The sequence below is a fragment of the Hippocampus guttulatus genome, chromosome 2 (assembly GCF_054856545.1).
Source record: "Hippocampus guttulatus isolate MCC_2025c chromosome 2, RoL_Hgut_1.0, whole genome shotgun sequence".
Classification (NCBI taxonomy): domain Eukaryota; kingdom Metazoa; phylum Chordata; class Actinopteri; order Syngnathiformes; family Syngnathidae; genus Hippocampus; species Hippocampus guttulatus.
Genome location: NC_141262.1, coordinates 12758081 through 12783926, shown reverse-complemented (window position 1 = coordinate 12783926; position 25846 = coordinate 12758081). Strand labels below are relative to the sequence as shown.

Genomic DNA, 25846 nt, shown 5'->3' with positions numbered 1-25846 from the left:
CTTCTGGGCTTCCTGACTGAAATCTGAAACCCTCAGGAGCCCGAATCGATGCGTAAACTGCAGAAAAATTAATTAAACCCTTCGAAGGAACTGTTCATTGACTCCAGCCTGTATTTGGATGACCAACATCCTCATCATCCGGAATTAACGAACACGTGGAGGAAGAGAAAGGCCGCTCTTCCCCCAACAACACCCCTGCAGTAGAGCCTTCGAGTCCAATTAGAATGAAACCCAATTTCTAACTGGAATGCAGTTTCATTTGGGTTTAAAAGGTTTGAATATTTTCTTGCCAATCCTGCTGGAGTATGAGTAGGAAGTTGTGCAAGTTTACACTGCTCTTCGAAAAAATACGTTTTTAGTGATGCACATTGACAAAATATTTAATGTATAAGGAGGCTTTTTTTCCCCTCGCCGCAAAAGCTTTTTCTTTTTTTCAAATGTATCATTATCTTCCATAAGCTTTGGACTTCCCATCACATTTTTTATATTCCACAAGAAAACCAAAAGGAATACAACTTTTTGGTGTGAAACATATGACTTTGTTCTGAAATAAAATCCTGAAAATAAAAGTTATGGAAAGATTTGAAGTTAAAAAAGGCTTAAAAACAATCTTTTTAATTTACAAAAATATGATTTTATTCTTGTAACTTCTGAAATTCTTGTAACTTTTTTTGTTGCGCTTGTAGGCCTCATTAAAGAGGGAGACGATCAGGAGTACAAGGGACTGACAAAGGACTTTGTGGACTGGTGTCAGGAGAATCACCTCCAGATCAGCCCCGGGAAAAATAAGGAGTTGGCGGTGGATTTCTGCAGGAAACAGTCCTCACTTTGCGGACGTTGTATCGGTCTGTCGTGGTAAAGAAGGAGCTGAGCGAAAGGGCGAAGCTCTCAATTTACCGGTCGATCTACGTCCCAACCCTCATCTATGGTCACGAGCTATGGGTCGTGACCGAAAGAACGATATCCTGGATACAAGCGGCCGAAATGAGTTTTCCCCACAGGGTGTCCGGGCTCTCCCTTCGAGATAAGGTGAGAAGCTCGGTCATCCAGGAGGGGCTCAGAGTCGAGCCGCTTCTCCTCCACATCGAGAGGAGCCAGATGAGGTGTTCCGGGCATGTCCCACTAGCAGGAGACCCCGAGGACGACCCAGGACACGCTGGAGAGACCATGTCACCCAGCTGGTATGGGAACACCTCGGGATCCGCCAGGAAGAGCTTGAAGAAGTGGCTGGGGAGAGGGAAGTCTGGGCTTCCCTCCTAAAGCTGCTGCCCCCGCGACCTTGACCCCGAATAAGCGGTGGAAAATGGATGGATGGATGGACAGTCCTCACCTGCACTGATGAACATCCAAGATACAGACATAGAGAGGGTGACCTCCTACAAGTACCTGGGTGTTCTTCTAAACAATAAACTGGACTGGTCTACCAACACGGACACCCTGATTAGGAAGGGACAGAGCCGACTCTTCCTACTCAGGAAACTTAGGTCTTTTTCAGGGGTCACTCCTTAAGACTTTCTATAACTCGGTGGTGGTTTTGGCCATCCATTATGGCATTATCTGCTGGTCAGGCAGCATCTCGGCCCGGGACAGAAAGAGACTGGAGCGACCTGTCAGGAGGGCCAGTTCTGTCCTGGACTGCTCCCTGGACACTCTAGAGGAGGTGGGCAACAGGAGGATGCTAGCTAAGCTAAAAGCTATGATGGACAGTCCCTCCCACCCCCTCCAGCCCGCCCTGACAGCACTGGGTAGCTCCTTCAGCCAGAGACTGTTACACCCGCGCTGCAAGAAGGAGAGATACCGCCGCTCGTTCCTACTGACTGCTGCCAGGCTGCTGAATAAAAACTAAAATACATGAAAAACCAGTAACAATTGCAAATAGCACAGCCACCTTATCTAAATCTATATTTATATTGCACTTAATTGAACTGTGTGCAGCTCTCTCTGAAACATTTATTTTTGTGCATGCAAACACTTTGTTTTTCTTCTTTCTACCCTCCATTTTGCTGCTGTAGACTGTCAATTTCCCCAGTGTGGGACAAATAAAGGATGTCTTATCTTATTCCAAAAATAAATAAATTCATTAATTAAAATCCAACAAGTGCATTTTCTTGGATCAATACGATTTTCCCCCTAAAAATGTGATTTTTTTTTGGAGAAGAATTTAAAATCTCAGAAAAATACCCTTTTCCGTCAATTTTCTAAAATACCATCCTAAATTACAACAGTCTTTTGTAATTTGTATTTGTCCCCACCCCCTTTCAAAATCAAGCCTTTGCATTTCTGCGTTTGGCCACCGTAGAGGAGGCTGGGATTGAGCAATAGAGAAGAGTTAGAAACAGGTTGTAAGAGAAGGATCATACAGAGAAGCCATCCCAAATCCATCTGTACTTTATTAGTTATGTATAAAGACAAACATAAATTACTGGTAGTTTCATCATTTACAAAAAGCGGGTTCCCGTGAAGTGCCTGAGGAGTTCTTTCGAGTCCTTTCTCCCTTTTTCGCCCAGCACACAATGAACATTTTCTATTTAAACATGGAAACAGTTTTTTTTCCTCCAAAGCATCAAACACACGTTGAAGTTTACAAGTGCTAAATTTCATATACATGTTTTTTTCAGTTTTTTAAAAATTTTTATTTATTTATTCATTTATTTTAAGGGGGGTGATTTCAAAAACAAACATTTGCTTTGCTCATTGATGACAAACATAATGTGCCCCCTCCCCAGAGCACGAGTGCACACAATGTAAACATTTCCTGGTCGTACAATAACTGCAGTGAAGCCGGACGTTGTGAAAACAAACTAACAACAAGGAAAAAGAACAGCGTAAAAAACATCCTTAAAGCCGCAAGCAGCGATGAACGGGCCCGGTGCCCCTTTTCTCCAACCTTGAAGCCATGCTCCGCCCACGGCAAAGGCAAAAAAAAAAACAAAACGTTTCACCATTTAGCATTGTCCCTCTGCTCGGATGCCTGCTTCCAATTGGGGCTCAACTTGGGCTGACTACATAGTATAAGAGCCAGAATTTACCTTTTAAATTCTGGCCATGGGTACCGTAGACTTTTGCCTGCATACGAGCATGGTCGAAGTATCCACACAATTCTGTGTCGATTGCTGAAACTGTTGTGAGGGGAGTTTGTATTTTTATATACAAGCCCTGGAATTTACCACACATATTGACTTCGACTTTAGTCCTTGAAAACTTGAGTCTCGTTGTGTGGTGACTGGTCAACTTGGCACTAGGGTCTGTTTTTTTTCTTTTCTTTTCTAACATTATGATAGTTTTGCAATTGATCGGCAAACTTTGAATTTGCCCAAAATGGTAGCTTCCAATCAAAATGGCCGACTTCTTGTTAAATTTCGGCCATGGGTTCTTGAGACTTACCAGGGGGCACCAGTGAGTGAATTTGTGGGATTGTATTGGGGACCCCTTTGAAAAGTATATGGATTTTCACCAGGATTTGAAAAAACGGTGAGGTTTCAAGCAGGTTTAGAAGCCCCTCAAAAATGACTCTTCCACTCAATTTCAAATGCGTGAAATTGGTGTCTGGGGCTAATTTTCCCCCATCTTTCCAGGGGGCGCTACTGAATGAGTTCAGAGTTGGGGACTTCTTTGATACATGCATTTTCACCAGGATTTGCAAAAACGTGAGTTTATCGAGTGTGGTTTTTTTGGGTCTCAACTGAAAAGGCCACCCACCCACCCACCCATTCATTCATTCAGTCGGTCATTCATTCAATAACAACTAAAGAGCAATTCTGAGAGGGCCTACACACCACCACCTGGTGCTCGGGCCCCAAAAATAAGCTAATTTCTCCTTTACTTTTGCTCCACTTAAGTCCAGAAGGCTTTTTGTGCTACAGAGGATGTGACCTGTAATCGCCCGTGTTAAGGCTCGGTGACTTGAAAAGTCCCCCTACCGACTCACAATGCACAGCATTGCGTTCATCTTTGCATTTTCTTTTTTCTTCAATATTATTTGATTGTTTATAAAAACAGCCATCGTGATCATACACGTACGTACTCACAGAAAGTTAGGGATAGCGGGATGCATGGATTTTTTTTTCTGGATCCGCACAATGCATCGTGGGATAAATTTGATGTTCTTGTGGCCCTTGATGCTCACAACTTTTAAGGTTAACATACTGTATACTCACTACACATTCGGACAGCACTGTGGAGAATCCAACTATCCGGCGAGCAAGGCGACACAAACTTATCACGTCTCCGCGGGTCAGAGAGCTTGTGTGTGGATATTTATTAATTGAAGGTAAAAAACGACTGCAACTTCAATGTCAATTTTTTTTTGAAAGCATCAAGCAGATTTTTCAAATGAAACTGAACGACACATTGCATTTAAATATGCAATGTGTGAATTGTTGTTGTTGTTGTGTGTTCATTTTACACTAACAGTAACAATACGGTACAGTAACAATTTTTAAGTATGCAGCCATCTGTTGTTTCTTGCTTGAATTTGAAATGGTGCAAGAATAAATATACAGTATATTCACATCAAGGAGGCATATTTGTATACTCATATGTTGATAAGTGTATAGTGGACCGCAGGTGAAAGGGACTGGGCCAAACCACAAACACCGGCCACTGAAATGCATTGAGGGGCGGGGGATTCAATGTTTTAAATTTGAAAATATAAAAAAAAAAAAGGAAATATGCAAATTTGCGGGGCGGAACTACGTTTATGCACCGTTAACATTTCCCTTTAATCATACACCTACAACAGATGCAAAATGTGCGATTGATTATGAGTTAACTCTGCAAATCATGCGATTAATCGTGACATGAAAGTTAAAATCTTTATGGAATACAGTGCAATTTTTCAAAAAAATGAAAAACATAATCCATTTTTGGAGGTTTGGAATTCCATTTCACATTTTAATTCATTTTAATGTTAAAAGAAAATGGATCTGATAAGTGTTGAGAAAGTGAGTTCGGAGCTTGGACACAGCAAATTACACTCCGAAATCAAGGTACCACCGTTTTATGTTTTGGTCTGGAACATAACACGATAAATGGGGGTTGACTAGAGGTGATGCAGTAGTTGTAGTAGTTATCCTGAAATTTCAGCCAAAAGCCGAATATCCCTAATTTTTTATGAGTGGTGTAAAACATTAAGAGTCACACCTAACGTTCTGTTACCTCTTTCCGATCTCGTTCTGCCTCAGGAAGTGGATGTTGTTGGCGCTGTCCGCCAACTCTGGGTACTGCTCCGCGGAGAGGGCGTAGTAACCTTCGTAGCCGAGCACTTTGCCGCCGCTCAGCAGCTGCCGCTTCTCGCCCTCCGTCCACGGACGACCGCCCTCCTCGCCGTCACGCAGCCGCCTCTGCTCCCGCGCCCATGCGCCCGCCAAGGCGTGTTGGCGGGCCAGCTCGGCGACGCGGGTCTTTTCCTCGTCCACGGTGGCGCCGTAGCGCACGTGCAGCACCAGGGCTCCGGCGCGGACCTCGACGTCGGCGAAGCGGCGCGTGCGTCCGTCCATGACGGTAGTGGACTGTGACACGCTGACGTTGATGCCGTTCTCCAGCGTCTTGTGGCCGCTGGTCAGGTGCAGGGCGGCCAGGTCGGCGTCGGGCAGGCCTGGCTTGACAAAGTGGTGCGTGTCCCGGCCCTCCACAGTGAAGTGGAGATCCTCCAGGTAGAAGGCGTTGTTGAGGATGCCCGCCACCTTGATGCAGTCCTCACCTGCCATGTTGAGGGTGTGCGCGTGCACGCTGCCTTTGTAGATGGCAAACATGACGGCACGGCCCACTGGGGACGCTGCCGCAGAGAACCACAGCCAAGGTTTCTCGCCGCGACGGCCTCGCCGCAGGTGGACTTCAGGCAAACGTTCAAAGGACAGGAGGGACTCAGCCTGGCGGGTGACTTCACGCTGCACTCCCGAGATGGACTGCAAAGGACAGACCAGGCAAAACGGTAATCGGGATATTCATCCAATTCAATTCTTCTCACTTTTTTTCTTGGAATACACTTAGAGAACTGCCTTTTTTTCCCACAGAAAAAAATATGATCAAGGTGGGCTTTTTATCTTAAAAAACAAGAATGGGCAAAGGACAAAAATTCCGCTGTTGTGAAAGTGGTCTATAAATGAAGATGTTTAACCAATAAGATGAAAAAATAATTGTTAACATTTATTTTGGGCTTCAAAAGAGTCTTACACCCCTCCGTGAGTCGTCACCTTACCGTGGTGGAGGGGTTTGTGTGTCCCAATGATCCTAGGAGCTAAGTTGTCTGGGGCTTTATGCCCCTGGCAGGTTCACCCATGGCAAACAGGTTCTAGGTGAGGGGCCAGACAAAGCACGGCTCAAAGACCCCTTATGAAGAGAAAAATATATGGACCAAGGTTTCCCTTGCCTGGACGCGGGTCACCGGGGCCCCCCTCTGGAGCCAGGCCTGGAGGTGGGGCTCGTTGGCAAGCGCCTGGTGGCCGGGCCTACACCCATGGGGCCCGGCCGGGCACAGCCCGAAGAGGCAACGTGGGTCCCCCTTCCCATGGGCTCACCACCCATGAGAGGGGCCAAAGGGGTCGGGTGCAATGTGAGCTGGGCGGCAGCCAAAGGCGGGGACCCTGGCGGTCCGATCCTCGGCTGCAGAAGCTAGCTCTTGGGACATGGAATGTCACCTCTCTGGCAGGGAAGGAGCCCGAGCTGGTGTGTGAGGCAGAGAATTTCCGACTGGATATAGTCGGACTTGCCTCCACACACAGCCTGGGTTCTGGTACCAGTTCTCTCGAGAGGGGTTGGACTCTCTTCCACTCTGGAGTTGCTCAAGGTGAGAGGCGCAGAGCAGGTGTGGGCATACTCATTGCCCCCCGGCTCAGTGCCTGTACATTGGGGTTCACACCGGTAGACGAGAGGGTTGCCTCCCTCCGCCTTCGGGTGGGTGGACGGGTCCTGACTGTTGTTTGTGCATATGCACCAAACAGCAGCTCAGCATACCCACCCTTTTTGGAGTCCTTGGAGGGTGTGCTGGAGAGTACTCCTGCTGGGGACTCCCTTGTTCTGCTGGGGGACTTCAATGCTCACGTGGGCAATGACAGTGAGACCTGGAGAGGCGTGATTGGGAGGAACGGCCCCCCCAATCAGAACTCTAGTGGTGTTTTGTTATTGGACTTCTGTGCTCGCCACGGATTGTCCATAACGAACACCTTGTTCAAACATAAGGGTGTCCATATGTGCACTTGGCACCAGGACACCCTAGGCCGCAGTTCGATGATCGACTTTGGAGTTGTATCATCGGATTTGCGGCCGCATGTTCTGGACACTCGGGTGAAGAGAGGGGCGGAGCTGTCAGCTGATCACCACCTGGTGGTGAGTAGGCTCCGCTGGTGGGGGAAGATGCCGGTCCGTCCTGGCAGACCCAAACGTATTGTGAGGGTTTGTTGGGAGCGTCTGGCGGAATCCCCTGTCAGAAGGAGTTTCAACTCCCACCTCCGACAGAGCTTTTCCCATGTTCCGGGGGAGGCGGGGGACATTGAGCCCGAGTGGACCATGTTCCGTGCTTCTATTGTTGAGGCGGCCAATCTGAGTTGTGGCCGTAAGGTGGTTGGTGCCTGTCGTGGCGGCAACCCCCGTACTCGCTGGTGGACACCAGCAGTAAGGGATGCCGTCAAGCTGAAGAAGGAGTCCTATCGAGCCTTTATGGCCTGTGGGACCCCAGAGGCAGCTGACGGGTATCGACTGGCCAAGCGGAACGCAGCTTCGGTGGTCGCCGAGGCAAAAACCGGAGCGTGGGAAGAGTTCGGTGAGGCCATGGAAGCCGACTTCCGGACGGCTTCGAGGAAATTCTGGTCCACCATCCGACGTCTCAGGAGGGGGAAGCAGTGCACCACTAACACTGTGTACAGTGGGGATGGGGCGCTGCTGACTTCGACTCGGGACGTTGTGAATCGGTGGGCAGAGTACTTCGAAGACCTCCTCAACTCCACCAACACGCCTTCCTTGGAGGAAGCAGAGCCTGGGGACTCTGAGGTGGGCTCTCCTATCTCTGTGGTTGAAGTCACCGATGTGGTTAAAAAGCTCCTCGGTGGCAAGGCCCCGGGGGTGGATGAGATCCGCCCGGAGTTCCTCAAGGCTCTGGATGCTGTGGGGCTGTCCTGGTTGACACGCCTCTGCAACATCGCGTGGTCAACAGGGAGAGTGCCTCTGGATTGGCAGACTGGGGTGGTAGTCCCTCTTTTTAAAAAGGGGGACCGGAGGGTGTGTTCCAACTACAGAGGGATCACACTCCTCAGCCTCCCTGGTAAGGTCTATTCAGGGGTGCTGGAGAGGAGGGTCCGTCAGGAAGTCGAGCCTCAGATTGAGGAGGAGCAGTGTGGTTTTCGTCCCGGCCGTGGAACAGTGGACCAGCTCTACACCCTTAGCAGGGTCCTCGAGGGTATGTGGGAATTCGCCCAACCAGTCTACATGTGTTTTGTGGACTTGGAGAAGGCGTTTGACCGTGTCCCTCGGGGAGTTCTGTGGGGGGTGCTTCGTGGGTATGGGGTACCGAACCCCCTGATACGGGCTGTTCGGTCACTATACCACCGATGTCAGAGTTTGGTTCGCATTGCCGGCAGTAAGTCGGAATCGTTTCCAGTGGGGGTAGGACTCCGCCAAGGCTGCCCTTTGTCGCTGATTCTGTTCATAACCTTTATGGACAGAATTTCTAGGCGCAGCCGAAGCGTTGAGGGGATCCGTTTTGGGGGCCTCAGTATTGCATCCCTGCTTTTTGCAGATGATGTGGTGCTGTTGGCTCCTTCAAACAGGGCTCTCCAACTCTCACTGGAGCATTTCGCAGCCGAGTGTGAAGCGGTTGGGATGAAGATCAGCACCTCCAAATCTGAAACCATGGTCCTCAGTCGGAAAAGGGTGGAGTGTCCCCTCCGGGTCGGGGAGGAGATCTTGCCCCAAGTGGAGGAGTTCAAGTATCTTGGGGTCTTGTTCACGAGTGGGGGCAGGAGGGAGCGGGAGATCGACAGGCGGATCGGTGCAGCGTCTGCTGTGATGCGGACGTTGTATCGGTCTGTCGTGGTGAAGAAGGAGCTGAGCCAAAGGGCGAAGCTCTCAATTTACCGGTCGATCTACGTTCCAACCCTCATCTATGGTCACGAGCTATGGGTCGTGACCGAAAGAACGAGATCCCGGCTACAAGCGGCCGAAATGAGTTTTCTCCGCAGGGTGTCCGGGCTCTCCCTTAGAGATAAGGTGAGAAGCTCGGACATGGATGGAAAGAGTCTTACATTTTCTTGAATTACATTCCTAAAAATGTATTTTTTTCAACGAAAACGGTTGTTTTCCTAAAAAACGAAATCTTAAAATTTCCTTCAAAATATTCACAAGTTGTTTTTCTCTCATAAAAATGCAGTTTTTCTCTCAATAAAAGCTCTTTTTCTAAAAAATATAAGCAAAAAAAAATGAAAGCAATTAATTCACATAAAATTCAGACTCTTCCAAATGACAAAAAACTTTGTTTTAAAGTACGATTTAAAAAAGTGTATTGCTTGAAAAAATTAATCAAGCCACTTCTTTCTCTTAAAAAATTCTCTCTTTAATCTTGTAATCTTATGTTTAAAAATATATATGTTAAAAGTTTATGACATATGATTATGCCTTAAAAAAGGAAAAAAAAATACTTTTTTTCTCCCAAAATAATTTTCTCAGGGAATTACAGTAGAAGATTTTCTTGGAACAAAAAGACGAGCAAAAAAAAAAAAAATCTTAAAAGTATAAAAAATACAAAGTATATTTTCTTTGAAATACTTGTTTTTTTGTTATGTAAATATACACAACTTTATTCTCTCTCTCTCTCTCTCTCTCTCTCTCTCTATCACACACTCTCTCTCTCCCTTTCGCTCTCTCTTTTCCTGAAGAAAAAAAAGAAGCTTCTTGAAAAAATATGACTTTTCTGCGGAACAAATGACTGAGATTGAAGAGTGCAGCAAACCAGTAAAACCTCAACATGGCAAAAAGATGGCTCTCTCGGTAGAAGCAGGTAGCGGGTTGGCACTGGAGGCTTTTTTTCTCTGCAGCCAAATTCACACGAACCCCCTCACCTCACCCCACCCCACCCTATGACACTTGCTGGCCTCCAACCCGAGAAGCCTTACATTAAAAAAAGATACTGCACTCTCAACTCGACAGCACCCCAAACACACTGCACGTTACAGCGGCAGTCAGCAGTGAGGAAATGTGTTTGGTCGTCGGAACGACACTGTTTGCTTTATTATGCAAATTAGACCCAATTAAAAGTAATATTCTCTTAGAAATGCATAGTAGCAGCAGCTTCATAACACACTTCTGAAAAGTTTTATTGCCTCTGCCTCCACTCCGAACAAAAATAATGCACTAAAAGTAATTTACTAAGAACGTAAAGTTGCCATCTTATGAGAAAAAATACCTTTTTTAAAATGCATTATTTTCCAAGATAAAACTCACGCGATTATGAAATTAAAGCAGTCGTTTAGCCAAGGTAGGATAGAAGAGGAAACTAATGTTGCCTTCTGTGGTGAAGATCTCACAAAGGTTTAAAAATAAATAACTTCTTTTTCTTGAAAATACAGAACCAGAGTGCCACTTTTTCCCCCCACAAATGACTTTTTTTTAATGTTTGACTTTGTTTTCTTGAAGAAATGCAAATTTTCTCTTTTCTTTAAAAATGTGACAAAAATACTTAAATCAGACTTTCTCCCAAAAATCCCACTTCAAAAAAAGATTACTTTTTTTTTTAAACACTTTTCTCCTCAAATAAACATGATTCTCTATCGGACTGCTACTTTTTCTCTGGAAAAAATTCAGACTATATTCTCATAACATTACAAGTCCTTTTTCTTCAAATAAACAAGGAGATTCTACTTTTTTGTCTGTCCACGTAAACAATTGCCATTAACAAATGTAAACTGGACCCACCGGCAAATCGTCCCACAGCTGACTCTTCTTCAGCTCATATGAGGGTATGCTCAGGTCAAACTTGGGCACGGGAAAGCCGGGAATGGTGTTGTGGAGGTGAAAGCCAAAAGTCACCAGCCAACTGTTCACGTCTGTGCGACAAAAAACAAAGTAATAAAACAATGATGAAGACCAAAGAATCTTACCTTTGAAACTACTCTACTGAGTAGGCTCTGACAGGCAGCAATTTTGCCATTATTTCCTGACATTTTTCAGACAATAAAATAGGAGCGCAGTCAGAGTAACCATTATTCGCCAGCATAATCATTTCCTAACAGCTTCTTTGAGTGCACCAACCACTCACCTGCCACATATTCCCTCACTTCGTGGACTTTGCTAATGGGGTTGTTATTCCGGAACATGTAAAGGTTAAAAGGTGCTGGCTCCTTTCCGACATCCCTCAGAGTGGAAACATCTGGCACCGTCCACCTGCCGGACATGATATCGTAGTCCCTCTCGCCAAAGTGCAGCAGCTTGGTAAGCGGGTCGTAAAGACCCCCATGGAAGCCCAGCACTAGCTGGAAATCCGGGTTGGAGTCGAAGTAGACTTCGCCATAGGCCGTGTACTGTAGCTGCTTGACCAGGAGACCGTTGCTGGTGAAGACGGCCAGGGGGGTACCGGTGTTGTCACAGGCGATGTAAAACTCCTCACCGCTGCTGATCTCCATGGCGAACAGGTGACCCTGCAGGTCGTAGTACAGTGACGTGATCTCAGAGCTGGAGTGGTTGTAGACGTGGGTAATCCGGGCCGGGTAGCCCAAATCGGCGTAGAAGTACTGCAAGTGCTGGCCCAGGCTAGTCTTAGCGGACACCCTTCGACTGAGCCCGTCGTAGCGGTACTGGATGGTCCACCCGCTACTTTTGCTATAAACCCGTACCAGGAGGCCTTTGGAGTTGTACTCAAAGATTTCCGCTCCTCTCTGGCGGAGGAAGCCGTCTTCATCCATCCGGTACTGGATGTCTCCGAGACGGGTGATGCGGTCCCTCAGGTCATAGCGTAGAGGAAGGAGTCTTGCACTATTCCCGGCATTGAGCAGGTGCAGGTTCCCGTTGAGGTCGTATGTGTAGCGCCAGGTAACCTTCTCATTCAGGTACACGGTCTGCAGTTGGCCATCCACGTCATACTCATAGCCATACTTGGTGGTGTTAGCAAAGGGTCCGATCTTGATCTCGCGCCGGGTGACACGCCCCACGTCGTCGTATTGGAAGGTGATCCAGTACATCAGTGAGCGGAAGATCTCGTACTGGATCTCCTTGATGCGACCGTGTGCGTCAAAGTGCTTGGTGTATGTCATCACCGCCGTGGAGATGATCTGGTTGATGTCGTAGTAAATGACGCCGAACTTGCCAAACTGCTCCACCTTGCCAGATATGTCATCAAACTGGTAGAGGTCGATGGGCAGAGGCGTCTCGTTGATGACTCCCTGCACGCTGGTGACGCGTAGGCTGTTGTCATAGGTGTAGTCGAAGCGGGCGTTGACCATGCCGTCCTCACTGAAGCGGAAGATTTGCCGGTCTATCAGAGGTCCCACCTGCCGGTAACGGATGGAGCAGATGAAGCCATCGCTCTGTAAGTTGACCGTCTTCAGGACGCCCGCAGTCTCGTCATAGGTGAAGCTGACACGTGTGCTGTCGTAAAGGATCTCTGACAGTTTGTTTTGCCGCCGGTAGCGGTACAGCACCCGACGGCCGGTGCCGAAATGGGACACCCTGAGCAGGAGGCCGTCCTCGCTATAGTCTACAGCCACAGAGGCGTTGCTCTCTGGAGGGTGGTAGAGGTTGCGGTAGTAACCCACTGAGCGCATCGTTTGCATGGTGTAGCGGGCCACACTCGGCATGGTGATGCCTGAGAGGCGGTCCAGCGAGTCGAAGTCAAAGATGTACTGGCGTTGACTGTGGAGTAGGAGGACCATAGACTGGGGAACAATACAGAGAGGGCAAGTCAGTTTGTGTGTCATTTGATGTTGTTGTTTTTTTTTAATTTTTGGTTGTCAATCAAAAATAAAAAAATAGAAAAAAAATCAGATTGGTTTGTCATTTGCTTTTAATTGAACAACCCCAAAAAGCCACAACTGTGATACTTTGTCATAAGTTTTTCACATCATTTGGTAGATTATTTTTCGTTTTTGCTTTATTTTGTGTTGCAGTTCAGATTTTTGAGGTATCAGTGAGCTTCAGGTATGTAAGGTCCAATAGTTGTCGTTTGTTCTTTTATGTACAGTACATTCTCTTTTATGATGTAAATGTACAACACAGTACTATCTTTTTATTTAAAAAAGCACAACTAAAAAAAAAAAAGTCGTGTGTTGGGGGGAGGACTGATCAATGACTTAAAAAATGCCATTGAGGTACACTTGAGACAACCTCCCACCCCCCCAAAAACAACAACAACAACAAAAAGAGGCATGAATAGGCAAATCAGTCAGTGCCAAACCATGCGTATGCGGATGTTTGCCGCATAGCTATGGACAATATTTTGTATTTCTTAGACATGGATATTATTTTTCATGTCACCAGTTGAAAGTGACCTCAGGGGCTGAATTTCTCCTCCAAAATGTTGTGCTTATGGTTTGGGGTTTTATGGAAAGTCGTCAGACTTTGCCGCCATGCTCCACCTTCTTGCAATGTAGCATTGCCCTCATGTTTAGTACTGTATATATTGGCAACATTTCTCAAACTTTGTCTTTGAAGAACCCCCAGAAATATTCAAAATATATTCTAAATGGGCACTTCAAACAAAAATGGTAGACTTCCTTTGTATTTTCAGACATGAGTTTTGAGACTTTTTTATGGGTCCTTTTAATGATAGTGCCAAATTTTTTTTATTCACTTTTTTTGGGTAGCACTCGGACACACTCTCTTGGTCAAGTCAATTTTGAAAGAACTTCTGGAAGTGGCTCCATGATTGATTTTTGGTTGCCAATTGAACACAACAAATGACAGATTCAAGAGAATTACACGACTTGGACTTCATGATGTATGAACAGGACCAGTGCAGGCAGGCAGGTGGGCTGAGAAGGGTTCTTAAGCTTGAGGAATGAAAGAACACTTGATTGTGCCAACGATCATTCATGTGGGAGAGCCGTTGGCAGGGCGCCCGTTTTTCACATATACAAAACTGTCAAGGGTGAATAGAAAAATCTAACCATCCCTAGAGTGGTTTGCAAGAGGACAAAACATCGTAAACTATACACACACACACACACACACACACACACACACACACACACACACACACACACACACACACACACACACACACACACACACACACACACACACACACACACACACACACATATACAATTGTCATGATGCAGAGAATACAAGAAGTAGCAAGTTTGCTGTTTGGTCCGAAGCTGCCATCTCAGGCTCATTTGAGACATTTCACGGGGAAGAACACATCATTGTGAGTTTATCCAGCTGTTAGCAGAAGCCCCCGAAGCCAGTTTGATTTTGCTGACACATCATTAACAGACGCGCAAAAAAAAAAGTCTTCAGAAAAGATTCCCGAAAAGGCTAGACGTTCGCCAATTGGGTCTGAAGTCACCATTTAAGGAAACATTTAGTTGCATGAATGGACTTGAAAGTCTCAAGAGGTCATCCTGGGAAAGACACATGGAGTTCTCCATTTGGGTTCGAATGAGGCTGATTCAATCAGACGAAAGAAAATAAACAAAAGTTGACTTTCCTTCGTCTTTTAAAGAACAACTTACCCTCTGAGATTTTGTGCAATTGCTCACTTTAAGTAAGTAAGTAAGTAAGTAAATAAATAAATACTAGACATGTGCGCGCGAAGATGTTGTTCCCTGTCCCAGCACAGTTGCTGCGACTGTCTAATTGACAAGAATCAGAATCATCTTTATTGGCCAAGTATGTAGAACACACAAGGAATTTGTCTCCGGTAGGACACGTGATCAGACGATGGATCTTGAAAATTGATTGACACTAAACATAGGGCCAGACCACCGGCTGTCTCGCCAAGGTTTGTTTGCCCTCCTGTGTTGAAATGTCATACCCAGTCATCCGCGAACACATCGGCATTCCCCTAACTCCCCGAGCGCTCACCACTGCTCATGTTAAAAAGCGTGCACACAGGCCTCTCATGGCCATGCAATCAAAGCCAAAGCCCTCCGCCCGCCAGCCCGGAACAAAAACAAATAAATAATCTTTCAATGGCTGGGTTGGAGTGAGCCATAAAATGAGCTTGTCTTCTCTTTGCTGACGTGGCGAATTTTATAACATATCTTTTTTGAAGAAGTAGATTTATCAAGGAAATCAAAGCAATTCCTCAGTGTGTCCTGTCAGCGTTTGTTTGAGGGTTCTGATTTGGATGCAAACAGTTAAACATCAAAACACAGTCTACTTTATGTATGTATTAATCCATCCATCCATTTTCTCATCTGCTTATTGTCACAAGGGTTGCAAGTGCATTCATTTCATCACGATTATTTTTTGTTTTCGCAAAAGCTTTGCTGCTCCAACCAATACAGTCACATGGCTACTTGCAACGGAGCAATGACGATGGATGCACAATTCTTTTTTCTTTCAAGAGTACCCAGCAAAAGTCACACAAGAAGAAAAGAGGAAACAAACTTCTGGTGTCATTGGAACTTTTACCCATCCCAAGTCATGCAAGGGTGACAGGTGACATTTTTGTTATGTACACTCGAACTACACATGTGCAAAGGGAACATTTGGTGTGCTCATCACTGTCTGAGGTGGTCAGCAGGGATGAAAATTCACATCTGCACACCGTACACGTTTCATCAGTTTATTTTTTAAGATGTCCCATGCATCAAACATTAATTTACAGGTAAATGGCCCATGTGCCACTGCCAACCATCAACCTTTTCTCAATTTATTTGATTTATTGTGAGTTTAAAAGAAACTCATTTGAAGAAATCACTTGAAATTCAATGTAAATCTTTTAGACAATTTTTTAGACAGCCAATGTGTCAAACATTAGACGTGTTACCATTTTGTCCAAGTTATTAAGAGGCTTAAAACAAATTCGGCCGTGACTTTGCAGCTCATAAATAAAACATGCCCAGCGCGACTGTCCCCCTGTAGCTGCATCCACGTAAAGCACAACTCAGGATGTGTTTTCAATTGGCCGCCTTAGTTGACCCTGCAGAAAAAACAGCTGTCTACTTTGGGTAAAATGATTACGCAAGCATACTTACAGATGTTCAAATGTTTATGCAGATGCGATCAGGCTTGAAGGATTATGTAAAAATAATGATTTGCATTGGAGCGTTGCAATTAGTGAGGTGTGTGTTCGAGATAACCTTGCTTTATGACAGATTGTCAGTCATGACTTCATTGCAAGCTTTGTATACCTGCGTCACGTCCTGTGCCCCTTTTTAGGAGGCCTTATGGTTCATAAAATTCAGCGAGCATGTTTATCATAACAGACCCATTGAAAAGTCAGAAGAAGCTATGCATGAACAGGAACTCTTCCATTTTGGTTTGAAATCACCTGTTTTGGGCCAATGTGATCATTGCAGGTGTTTCGAATGTTTTGAAAACTCAGCCACTTAAGCTTGTTTCACATCACAACATAAATTTAGTCGTCATATCTATCATCAAAGCCATGAAAAAAACTTCAAGAAGCCATGCTCGAAAAAACCCATATGAAGTCTGCCATTTTGGCATGAAGGATGCATCCATTTTCACATTTGTCTGATTCATACCAAATGTGAACCGCCTACATGTGCGTGAAAACATTTTTGTTTTTGTCATCACTTGTTGGTGGAATGGAGGATGGCAGCTCGTCATGACACAGGAAAAACTCTAATCCTTCAGCTCCACATGGTCAGAGCTTGTGTGCTCTTTTATTTATTATTATTTTTTTACTTTTACGATTTATTTGTCCATCAGCTTCTCTCACTTACCCGCTCGAGGTAACTGTAGCTCCATATCTTCCCGTCAGCAAACACCCGAGACACCAAGCGGCCCTGGGTGTCGTAGCCGAGCTTCTCTGTTGTAGGACCTCTTTGCAGAGTGCTAATCTGACCGCTGCCGGTACGACTCACATTGACCGGCAGCAGCTTACTGCTGGGCACCCACAGCACGGGGTGTCCCGCTGTGTCATATATGATCTTCAGTAGAAACTTCCTGTGGTCATCATAAATCTTCTCCATCCTCAGGGTGCGGTCGTAATCAACGGAGAGGATGTTGCGTCCATTCACCTGTTAGACAGTAAAAAGGCCATGCAATGGCTTTTTGAATAAAGCGATGGCATTTTAAAAATGTGATTCACTGAATAATAATAAAAAAAACCCAACAACAACCAACATGTTAATTGCAGCTTTACAATATGTTGGAAATGTTAGCTTTCAAGTCCTAAAATTGCAGGTTTTCCTCCACTCAAGTCGTACACCTCCGGGTAGGAGCAAACATACCCTCAGCTTGCGTCCGAACACGATGACCTTCCCTCGGGCTTGCTCTTTGCGGAAACGCCACTCCACCAGGTTCTGACCGCTCTCGCCCGGCAAGCTCATGTTGCGCCGGGCCACCGTCGGGTTGGCGGCTCCCGCCAGAATGTGAGGCTCAGTCTGGTAGTGTGTGTCCATCCCATTGGCGTACGTGACCCGCAGTGAGTTGTCGAAGCCTACCTGGTAGCTGCTTTTGCACTGGTCTGGAGAGCAAGAATACATAGTTACAGGACAAGATAAAAAGAGAGAGGCCCTCAGTTTCCTCCTCAAGAGCACTTAAGCAACCATCCTCAGAGCCTCGACTGGTCGCTATTCAATAACCGAGACCCCATCCACAGATTTTCTACTGCATATCCTCGTAAGGGTCACGGTTGAGCTGGAGTCTGTCTCAGTTAAACTGGGCTACAAGGGGACTAAAGGTCATCCTTCAATAACCAAGACCCCACCCGTTTATTTTCTATCCTGTTTTCTGTCAGTGTGGTCACAGGGAAATCTCAAGTTTGGACTGGCTGCCAGTTTCTGGCTTTCTATTTTGTGTGAAATATCGAGAAATTAGGTGAAAGTGATCATATAACCGAGAGCGCGTAGGATCTAAGCTAAAGGTGGGCTTAGCTCACGACCAGGCAAGATAAATTTCACAGATTGAGACATTTTGATGCACTTTCAATCCCATATTGGCGAAACAGGATCAGGCTTGTCTGCATTGTAAATCATTTAGAATATATCAGAATCATACTGCAGAAGAAGTAGAAGTAGAGGGGGAGGGATGCATGGGAAGGGTTTTGAAGTAGCGTGTCGATAGAAGAGAGTGGATTCAAAGCAGTCGCGATGGAGGAATCAAAACAATTAACCCTTGAGGATTGCTTTTGGGGAAGAACATCTGACAAGGGAGATGGAGTTGCTGAAAGCAGGATGCCTCGTCCGTGCAAGAGGAAGCAGCAACCATCAAAAGAGCCTCCGGGTCTGCGAACATTGTGTGCCGCACGGGGCCCGCGTGGCACACGGATAGTGCAACGAAAGGTCTGCCTTCGCAAAGGCAAGCAAAGCGAAAACAGAATGTGGTGTAAGACATATTGTGTGCCTTTGCATTCAGGAAATTGATCCATTTTGTATCACCCCCCCCCCAAAAGAATTATGCAAAAATTGCAGGGTGGAGAGGGAAACGCATGCACGCATGCGCACATGCACACGTACACGAACAGTGCACTTACACATGCAAACATACACACACACACACAAACACACACACACACTCACTGAACTCATTGTTTCACTTCTGTTCATAGTTTATTTCATCAGTTCAAGAGTGCAGAAAATATGCTTGCTATCAAAAGCCCTTTGGTGTTACTGTTGATGTTGTTTTGTAGAAGGAAAGTCTTATTTAGATGTTTGAGCAAAAAATGTGTAGTATACTTGAAATTAGGCTTGTAATGCATGTTTACAAAAATATGTTTTTATCTCCATTTTTTTTTCATCAGGAACTGGAAATCTGATGAAATGTAGCTATTTTCTAATCCTGATTGCTACAGAATGGACATACAGTATACCAAATGGACAACACCATTTTTTATATTGGCTGCGTGTTTATATCGTAACAGAACACACTAATTTACGGGCCTTGCGTAATGGGAATTTGACACATGCCAGTGCTAAAATGTAAGTAACTGTTCGTACCATTGAATGTTGACCCGTTATTTTGCAGATAAGCAAAGTTGCCTGCTCATGCACTCGACTGCATTCTGTGTCGCTGCTCAAAATGCTGATTGTGCTGACCGTAATACCTCGCAAAGAGAAGAAAATGAGATAAAAAGAGCGCACGACGCAGGGAGGGAGAAGTCTCCCTTGACAGATCTATGAATGGTGTCTCTCCATGTTTTTTTTTTCTTTTCTCAAATAAATCTCAGCATTTTTTATAATAGTTGTCTTGGTTTCCCTGGACAAGACACTTGCAAGATCAGTCAACATCCAGTAAAACGGCTGCGATTGAGGCGTTTGCTCTAGTGAAAATAGCTAAATAAAATATAAAATGTCAAATGGTTGTAATATCTGTATGGTAAAATCCACCACATTTTCAGACACATTTGCACTAGGAAAGAAAATTATGGTTTTAGGAGGGACTTTCAATGGTTCCTTCCACAGAGCAGCCTCAGCGTTAAGACTGCAATTGCAGTGAAAAATGACACTCAACTTCATTTCCCATGATGCCCGAGGTTTAAAATGAGGTGGAGTTGGCCACTTCCAACTTGTACAATATCCCACCAAGGACACACCAAGAGCCTGTCACCCCTCAGCGAGAATCCAATGACCAGACCTCAGTGAGAATACACTCATTGACAACTAGAAACATGAGTGATGCAAGATAAACGTGTGCACCATTTGGCCATTAAGCAACGGGACGGCGTTTAATACGAGGCTGATGTGTAGCGTGACAACCCAATCCAACCCACTGAGCGACTCATCGCTTATGCTGACATCTGTCTGCGGTGACACACAACTGCAGCTTTCTCCGGCAACCCTTCACACGTAGTGACAAATAACTCACCCGCGGAGAGGGTGTACATCGTAGGAGCGGCTGCTAGAGGTGTCGGCGGCAATGCAAAGTACAACTTGGACTGGTCTCCCACTACCAGTGCAGATTGCACCGATTGCACTACGAGGGCTGCCAAGATTCGTCGACTCGTCTCATGGCTCACTGTGAGCACCAGAAGCAGTACGTTGGGGCACATTTCACCAAAAGTACCGTACTTCATGGAATGCAAACCTGCCTTTCATGGCAGAAAAGAAAAGCTAAAGAAAAGTCTTCTTAAGCACCACTCCGGTTTCTGATTTTATCTTCTCTATAAAAAAAATGCTTTTTGGCAGAGAAGAGTGAAGTAGGTGTACAAGTATTTCTTTCTGCATTTATACAGAGTATCATAGCATTCCTATTGCATCTATGGATAGCGAATAGTCTTTCTTTGCATTTAAAAATGTATTAAACATTAGCAACTAAAAATGTTAAGGCCACATGATTGCCTTCAATTGAAGTTGCAACATCATTTATAAACGTCAGGAATGCCTGTGCAAGCAGAGTGTGGTTATATAAAAGCAGTTTTCTGCTGGTGCAATATGTTGTGCTTGACATGAGCCGATTAATCGACAAATCGCAATGACAATATATGATTAGTCGAGGAGCAAAACATTCCTTTGTGGCTGCCCTCCTAGCTGCACAGACATATTGCTCAAGGGCATCTCACCAGTACTTGATATTTTGACCTGTAGGTCTTTGGACCACAAGGATGTTTTTGACAACAAGGGGTCCTTAAACCATGTCCCCCAAATCAAATAGTTTCAGGCTGCCAGTGGTGAAAGGCCCGACTGGGGATTAAGCCACAGATCACCGTAAAACCAAGATGGTCTAAGACTCCATCCATCCATTTCCTCCCACTTATTCTCCTCAGGCATGTAGGGATCTATCCCAGCTGACTTTGAGTGAGAGGTGAAGTTGACCCTGGACTGGTCCATAACCAAGACTTCACACATCCATTTACTAACGCTGATCGTGTTCACATTTTATGACTAGAAAGAGCCTATCCAAGCTGGCTCTTGGCATGAGGCGAATTTCACCCTGCACCGGTCGCCAGTCCGTAGCCAAGATACCATTTGCATTAGACGCTCATGTGACCTTTTGTAACCGAATAACTCACCCTGGGACAAGGTGTAGTAGGCGTGGATGCTGGAGGTGTTGGTGGTGATGCTGATCTCCTCGTCGCTGAGGGAGCTCTCGATGTCCACTGTAAGAGCGCTGTAGATGTCTGTGTAAAGGTTGTTCACCATGCCGGTGGGGAAGGTCACGTTCATAAGGCGACCCTCGCTGTCGTAGCTGGTTTGGAGGACAAAACATAGCGGATGTTTTATTATACAGTCTCTCTATACATCTCCGTTCAGAACAGAGTGTGTTGTCTAATGCAAATGCACATGAGACACTGTCAAGAAATCCGGGGAAACAGTGACAAAAAAAAAATCATAACAAGCCGTGTTTACAGTATACATTCATAAAAATCTGCTTGAAGCCTGACTCTGTCTTGAAACGCCGAACCATGATATGAGAGCCTATTTTGAAACGCGAACCTAAACTTCAAACTTAAACTTGATACCCTGGAAAGCCTTGCTTGTTTGAGAGAGCAAGAGGTTTGTGTCAAGCAAGAGTTCTTATGCTCTTTTTTTTTTTTTGTGGTGCTGATTCAATGTGCGATAAAGTTTTTCGGAATATTAAACTTTCCCGGTTCTGTGCCGCCATGGGAAACTTGTACATCACAAGGCCATGCACTCAGCTGCAACTTGATTTTCCATCTGAAAGCGAAAAAATACTGCCACACGATCGACAGTGCATCCCTATCCTTGAAACTTTGTTCGCAGCTTAGCAGACGGTGTTTTTGTGATCGCGTGGGTGCGGCATGCAGAATCTGGGGATGGAAGTGATGGAGTGGACTTTCTAATAAAGTGCTTGTATCAGTGTGCTTATATTGGAGATTTCAGATGCAGTCCAATATAATCCGATAATATGAGATCAAGACGTCCCTAACCGTAAAACCTTTCTCAAAAAGCCTAACCCTGACTTGAACATCCTTACCCTGGGCAGAAACCGAACTTCGAAACGCTAGCTCTGATTATAACGCTATTTTGAAACATTTGGCTGTCTTGAAAGCCCTAACCAAGACTGAATATCTTACTATGAAGCCCAAGCCCTGACTGGATACCCTATTTTGCAATCATAAGCCGAGCTTTAAAACCTAACTTGAAAATACAATTACATCCAAAACCGGACTCAAAACCCTTATTTGACACACGCTGATTCTACTTACTCGTAGAAGGTGGTCCATCCAATCTCGGAAGTCTTGGTGGCCAACAGGCCATTGTTGCCATGATAGGTGAGCAAGACCAACTCCTGTCCCTGCGCCGTGAGAGTTCTGAGCCCGCCGTTGGTGCCCATCGTAAGCCAGATCACCTGGTTGTCCGGGGCCACGATGCGCACCGGAGTACGGCTGGAGTCTCGCCGTATCCTCAGCGTGTTTCCGTTACTGTCCGTCACCGCCGTGATGTCATTCTCCGTGCTGTAGCTGAAGGTGTACTTGAAGTCTCCGGTGAGCAAGCTGGCCGTGTGCTGGTGCGTGCCATTGCCGTCGAACACGTACAGCTCCTGGGCGTCCGGCGACGCCACCTCGTAGCCATTGGATACCGGCGCAGGCCCGTTGCGAGACACAGCCCGGATGCGGATATTACCCAGATCGGCCACGTAGAGCGTCCCGTCCGGCGCGGCCACCAAGGAGGACGGCGCATTGAGTCTGGCGTCTTTGGCGTAACCATCGCCGGCCTGGTAGCAGTCGCAGTTGGCGTCGTTCTTGCAGTCGCATTCGGAGGGCACCCCCGCCAAGTGCGTGATCTCACCATCCAAGGAGACCTTGCGGATACGGCTAAGTTTCCTCTCGTCTGTCTCGGCGATGTAGATGCCGCCGTTGTAGGAGATGGCGATGGACGCGGCCGACTCCAAGGGGGTGTGCTGTGCCCGTACGCCACCAGACCGAATGCCGCGCTCGGGTACGGAGAGCGGGCAGTGGACGGGGCGTCCCGCCGCAATGCTGACAAGGCCGTTGTCGGTGATGCGCAGCACAATGTTGTTGTCCAGCACATAGAGCGAATTGTCCATCGGGCTCATCGCCAGGTCTGTGGGCCACTCCAGAATAACCTGATGTGCACACATAAAAACAATGGAAATGGTCTCAAAGTTAAATCATTTTTAAAAAAAAATGAAAATGGTCATTAATCTTTTGAGTATTTAATTAGTGTTTTTTAATTGTAATCTAACTTTTAATTTTTAGTGTTTATTTCATTATTTTTTATGCAAAGGGAGAACAAAAAAAAAAAAATCACATTTCTCATGTTTTATATTCCAAGGGTGAATAAGTACCAAGTAGATTTTCAACTAAAGTGCTGCATCAACTGTTTCGGCAAAGATGAAATAGGCCAATGAAATGAAAGTCAAACGAAATCATGGTAACTAAGTAATTGTTAGCAGCACTATTTCACAAATATTCAAGAGATCATCATAATATTCAGCATATTACAAAACAAGACCAACAATCACAATCGACATGTCAAAATGATTAGCCTGGCCTTCAAAATGTGTCATTAAAGCTGTCGGCATGCTGATGAAATGTGTTTGATGATTAATCAAAACAAAAATAACACATAACTGATAGTCAAGCCAATTCTTTTCCTCTTGGATGCATGACAAGCTTACGTTATGGCATTATGGGCTCACTGCAAATGACTTTTCATTAATTGGCAGAGCGCGATCAGCTCCACTTTTGTCTCACGCCGCTTTTAGAGCGCCCACACAAGTGTGAAGATTGCTTTTTCCTCATTCGTCATTAAAGTGTCGCACGCAGCCAGTAAACAACCTCTTGCTCCAATTTCTATTCATGTGCCTCTGTTGACACTTCTGCTGTCAGCGTTGTTTGGTTTTGAGGTTTTGGACTGCTTTGTTTGCCAGTGCTGCACTGAAATTGGACTTATTATTATTTATTTTTTATTCTTGACACCCATATTTCATGCGCATGGGTGATGTCAATTTGCCAAATCACATGTCTGACACAAATAACTGGGCGGCCCGGTAGTCCAGTGGTTAGCACGTCGACTTCACAGTGCAGAGGTACCGGGTTCAATTCCAGCTCCGGCCTCCCTGTGTGGAGTTTGCATGTTCTCCCCGGGCCTGCGTGGGTTTTCTCCGGGTACTCCGGTTTCCTCCCACATTCCAAAAACATGCGTGGCAGGCTGATTGAACGCTCTTAATTGTCCCTAGGTGTGAATATGAGCGTGGATGGTTGTTCGTCTCTGTGTGCCCTGCGATTGGCTGGCAACCGATTCAGGGTGTCCCCCGCCTACTGCCCGAAGACAGCTGGGATAGGCTCCAGCACCCCCCGCGACCCTAGTGAGGATCAGGCGGTTCGGAAAATGGATGGATGGATGGATGGACACAAATAACTAACCTATAAACAAATGGCAATAAGAGGGGTCAACTGGGCCTCGTGGGTCAACACCCCAATTGGCTCGGATGGAAGCAGACTGTATCCTTCAAACCATCCTGCAGCAAAATTTGGATTTCTTTTTCTCAGCATCCATTTTTTGTGAACATTGGAGACATACTTTTTACAAAATAATTCATACAAATAAATGCTCCAACACAACTAGACTATAAGAATAAACTCCAACCAGACCTGCACCAAGCTCTTCAGCTCTTGTGTGTGTGTTTTCCCCCCCTCGGCATCCATTTTTTTGTGGACATGTGAGACGTACTTTTTGCAAAATAATTTGTCCAAACAAACGGTCCGATGCAAGCAGACTGTAAGGACACACTCCAACCAGACCTGCACCCAAATCTCTTTTTTCCCCATTTTTCTCAGAAATGGGTTATTTCATTTTCGCAAAATCATGCATATTAACTAAGTAACCCCCACCCTCCCAAAAATGCAATAAAGATACAGTATAAACATACACCAGTCCTACAAAATAGAGTGTAAAAATAAAATTGACACTGCAGTTATCCCTCCTCAGCAGTCCACTTTTGAGCCAACAGGCGACAAGCAATAATCATCTGAAAAACAATGTAAACATTTTTGGACCACAAGGCAAGCAGTTGTCACTGTGAAATCCTCCAGCCAAACTTGCACCACCATTTTCTTTTCTTGGCACCCTTTTTTTTAATGTAATTTTTGCAACAATTTGCATATAAAATGAATAACGGATAAAGAAACCAACGGCAACGAAACAAAAAATAAATAATTCTACATCATTTGCACACAGCAGATATCAACAAAAAGAGGAAAATAGAAACTGCAAGTTTCACGCTCAACCACTTTAGAATCACTTTCTGCAGGCCAGGCCTAAAAGAGGGCCAATGAATGCATTCATTTCAATGCGCTGAAATCCTTTCCCGCCTTTTTATATTTCCTGCAATCGTCATCTGAAAAGCGATGACAAAAAATATGCTGCACTGCTTCAGCAGAAGGTATTGTAATGATATGACCAATTGTGCTGAGCTCGCGGGGCCACTTTAGAATCATCTTATTGAAAACGAGTCCCATTTTTTCTCTCCATTTTTCGCTTGCTTACTAGGGCTGCTTCATTACAATGGATGCTCCATCTAGACTGAGCTCTCATTCGACTGCATTTCACATCAAAACCAAGCCCTACCTGAGTAATTAGTCTTCCCGGAGTAACATTTGCCGTGACTGCGAAGCTCAGGGCCACAACAAACACTTAACGGCCCATATTTTCCGCCGGCCACATTTTGTTTTCTTTCCTTCGGGAAAATGAGGAGCTAAGCTCCTCGCTCCAAGTGGTTGATAATTGAGTTCTCTTGTTGTACTCACTAATAATATGGCTGCACACAGAAAGGCACTTTTACGCTATTATTCATTCATCTA

General features: G+C 45.5%; 1 protein-coding gene across 1 annotated transcript in view; it reads right to left on the bottom strand.

Moving 5' to 3' along the window:
- Positions 1-3725: 3725 nt before the first annotated feature.
- The window catches only part of LOC147208555 (teneurin-3), a 230472-nt gene continuing 208351 nt past the window's right edge, over positions 3726-25846 (bottom strand). The window contains exons 24-30 of the mRNA XM_086137267.1: positions 22226-23106; positions 21068-21243; positions 17349-17584; positions 16839-17135; positions 11246-12857; positions 10903-11033; positions 3726-5906 (exon numbers count right to left, since the gene is read on the bottom strand). Of these exons, the coding sequence (XP_085993393.1) occupies positions 5154-5906; positions 10903-11033; positions 11246-12857; positions 16839-17135; positions 17349-17584; positions 21068-21243; positions 22226-23106 (4086 nt within the window). The 3' untranslated portion in view covers positions 3726-5153. The remainder of the gene's footprint in view (positions 5907-10902; positions 11034-11245; positions 12858-16838; positions 17136-17348; positions 17585-21067; positions 21244-22225; positions 23107-25846) is intronic.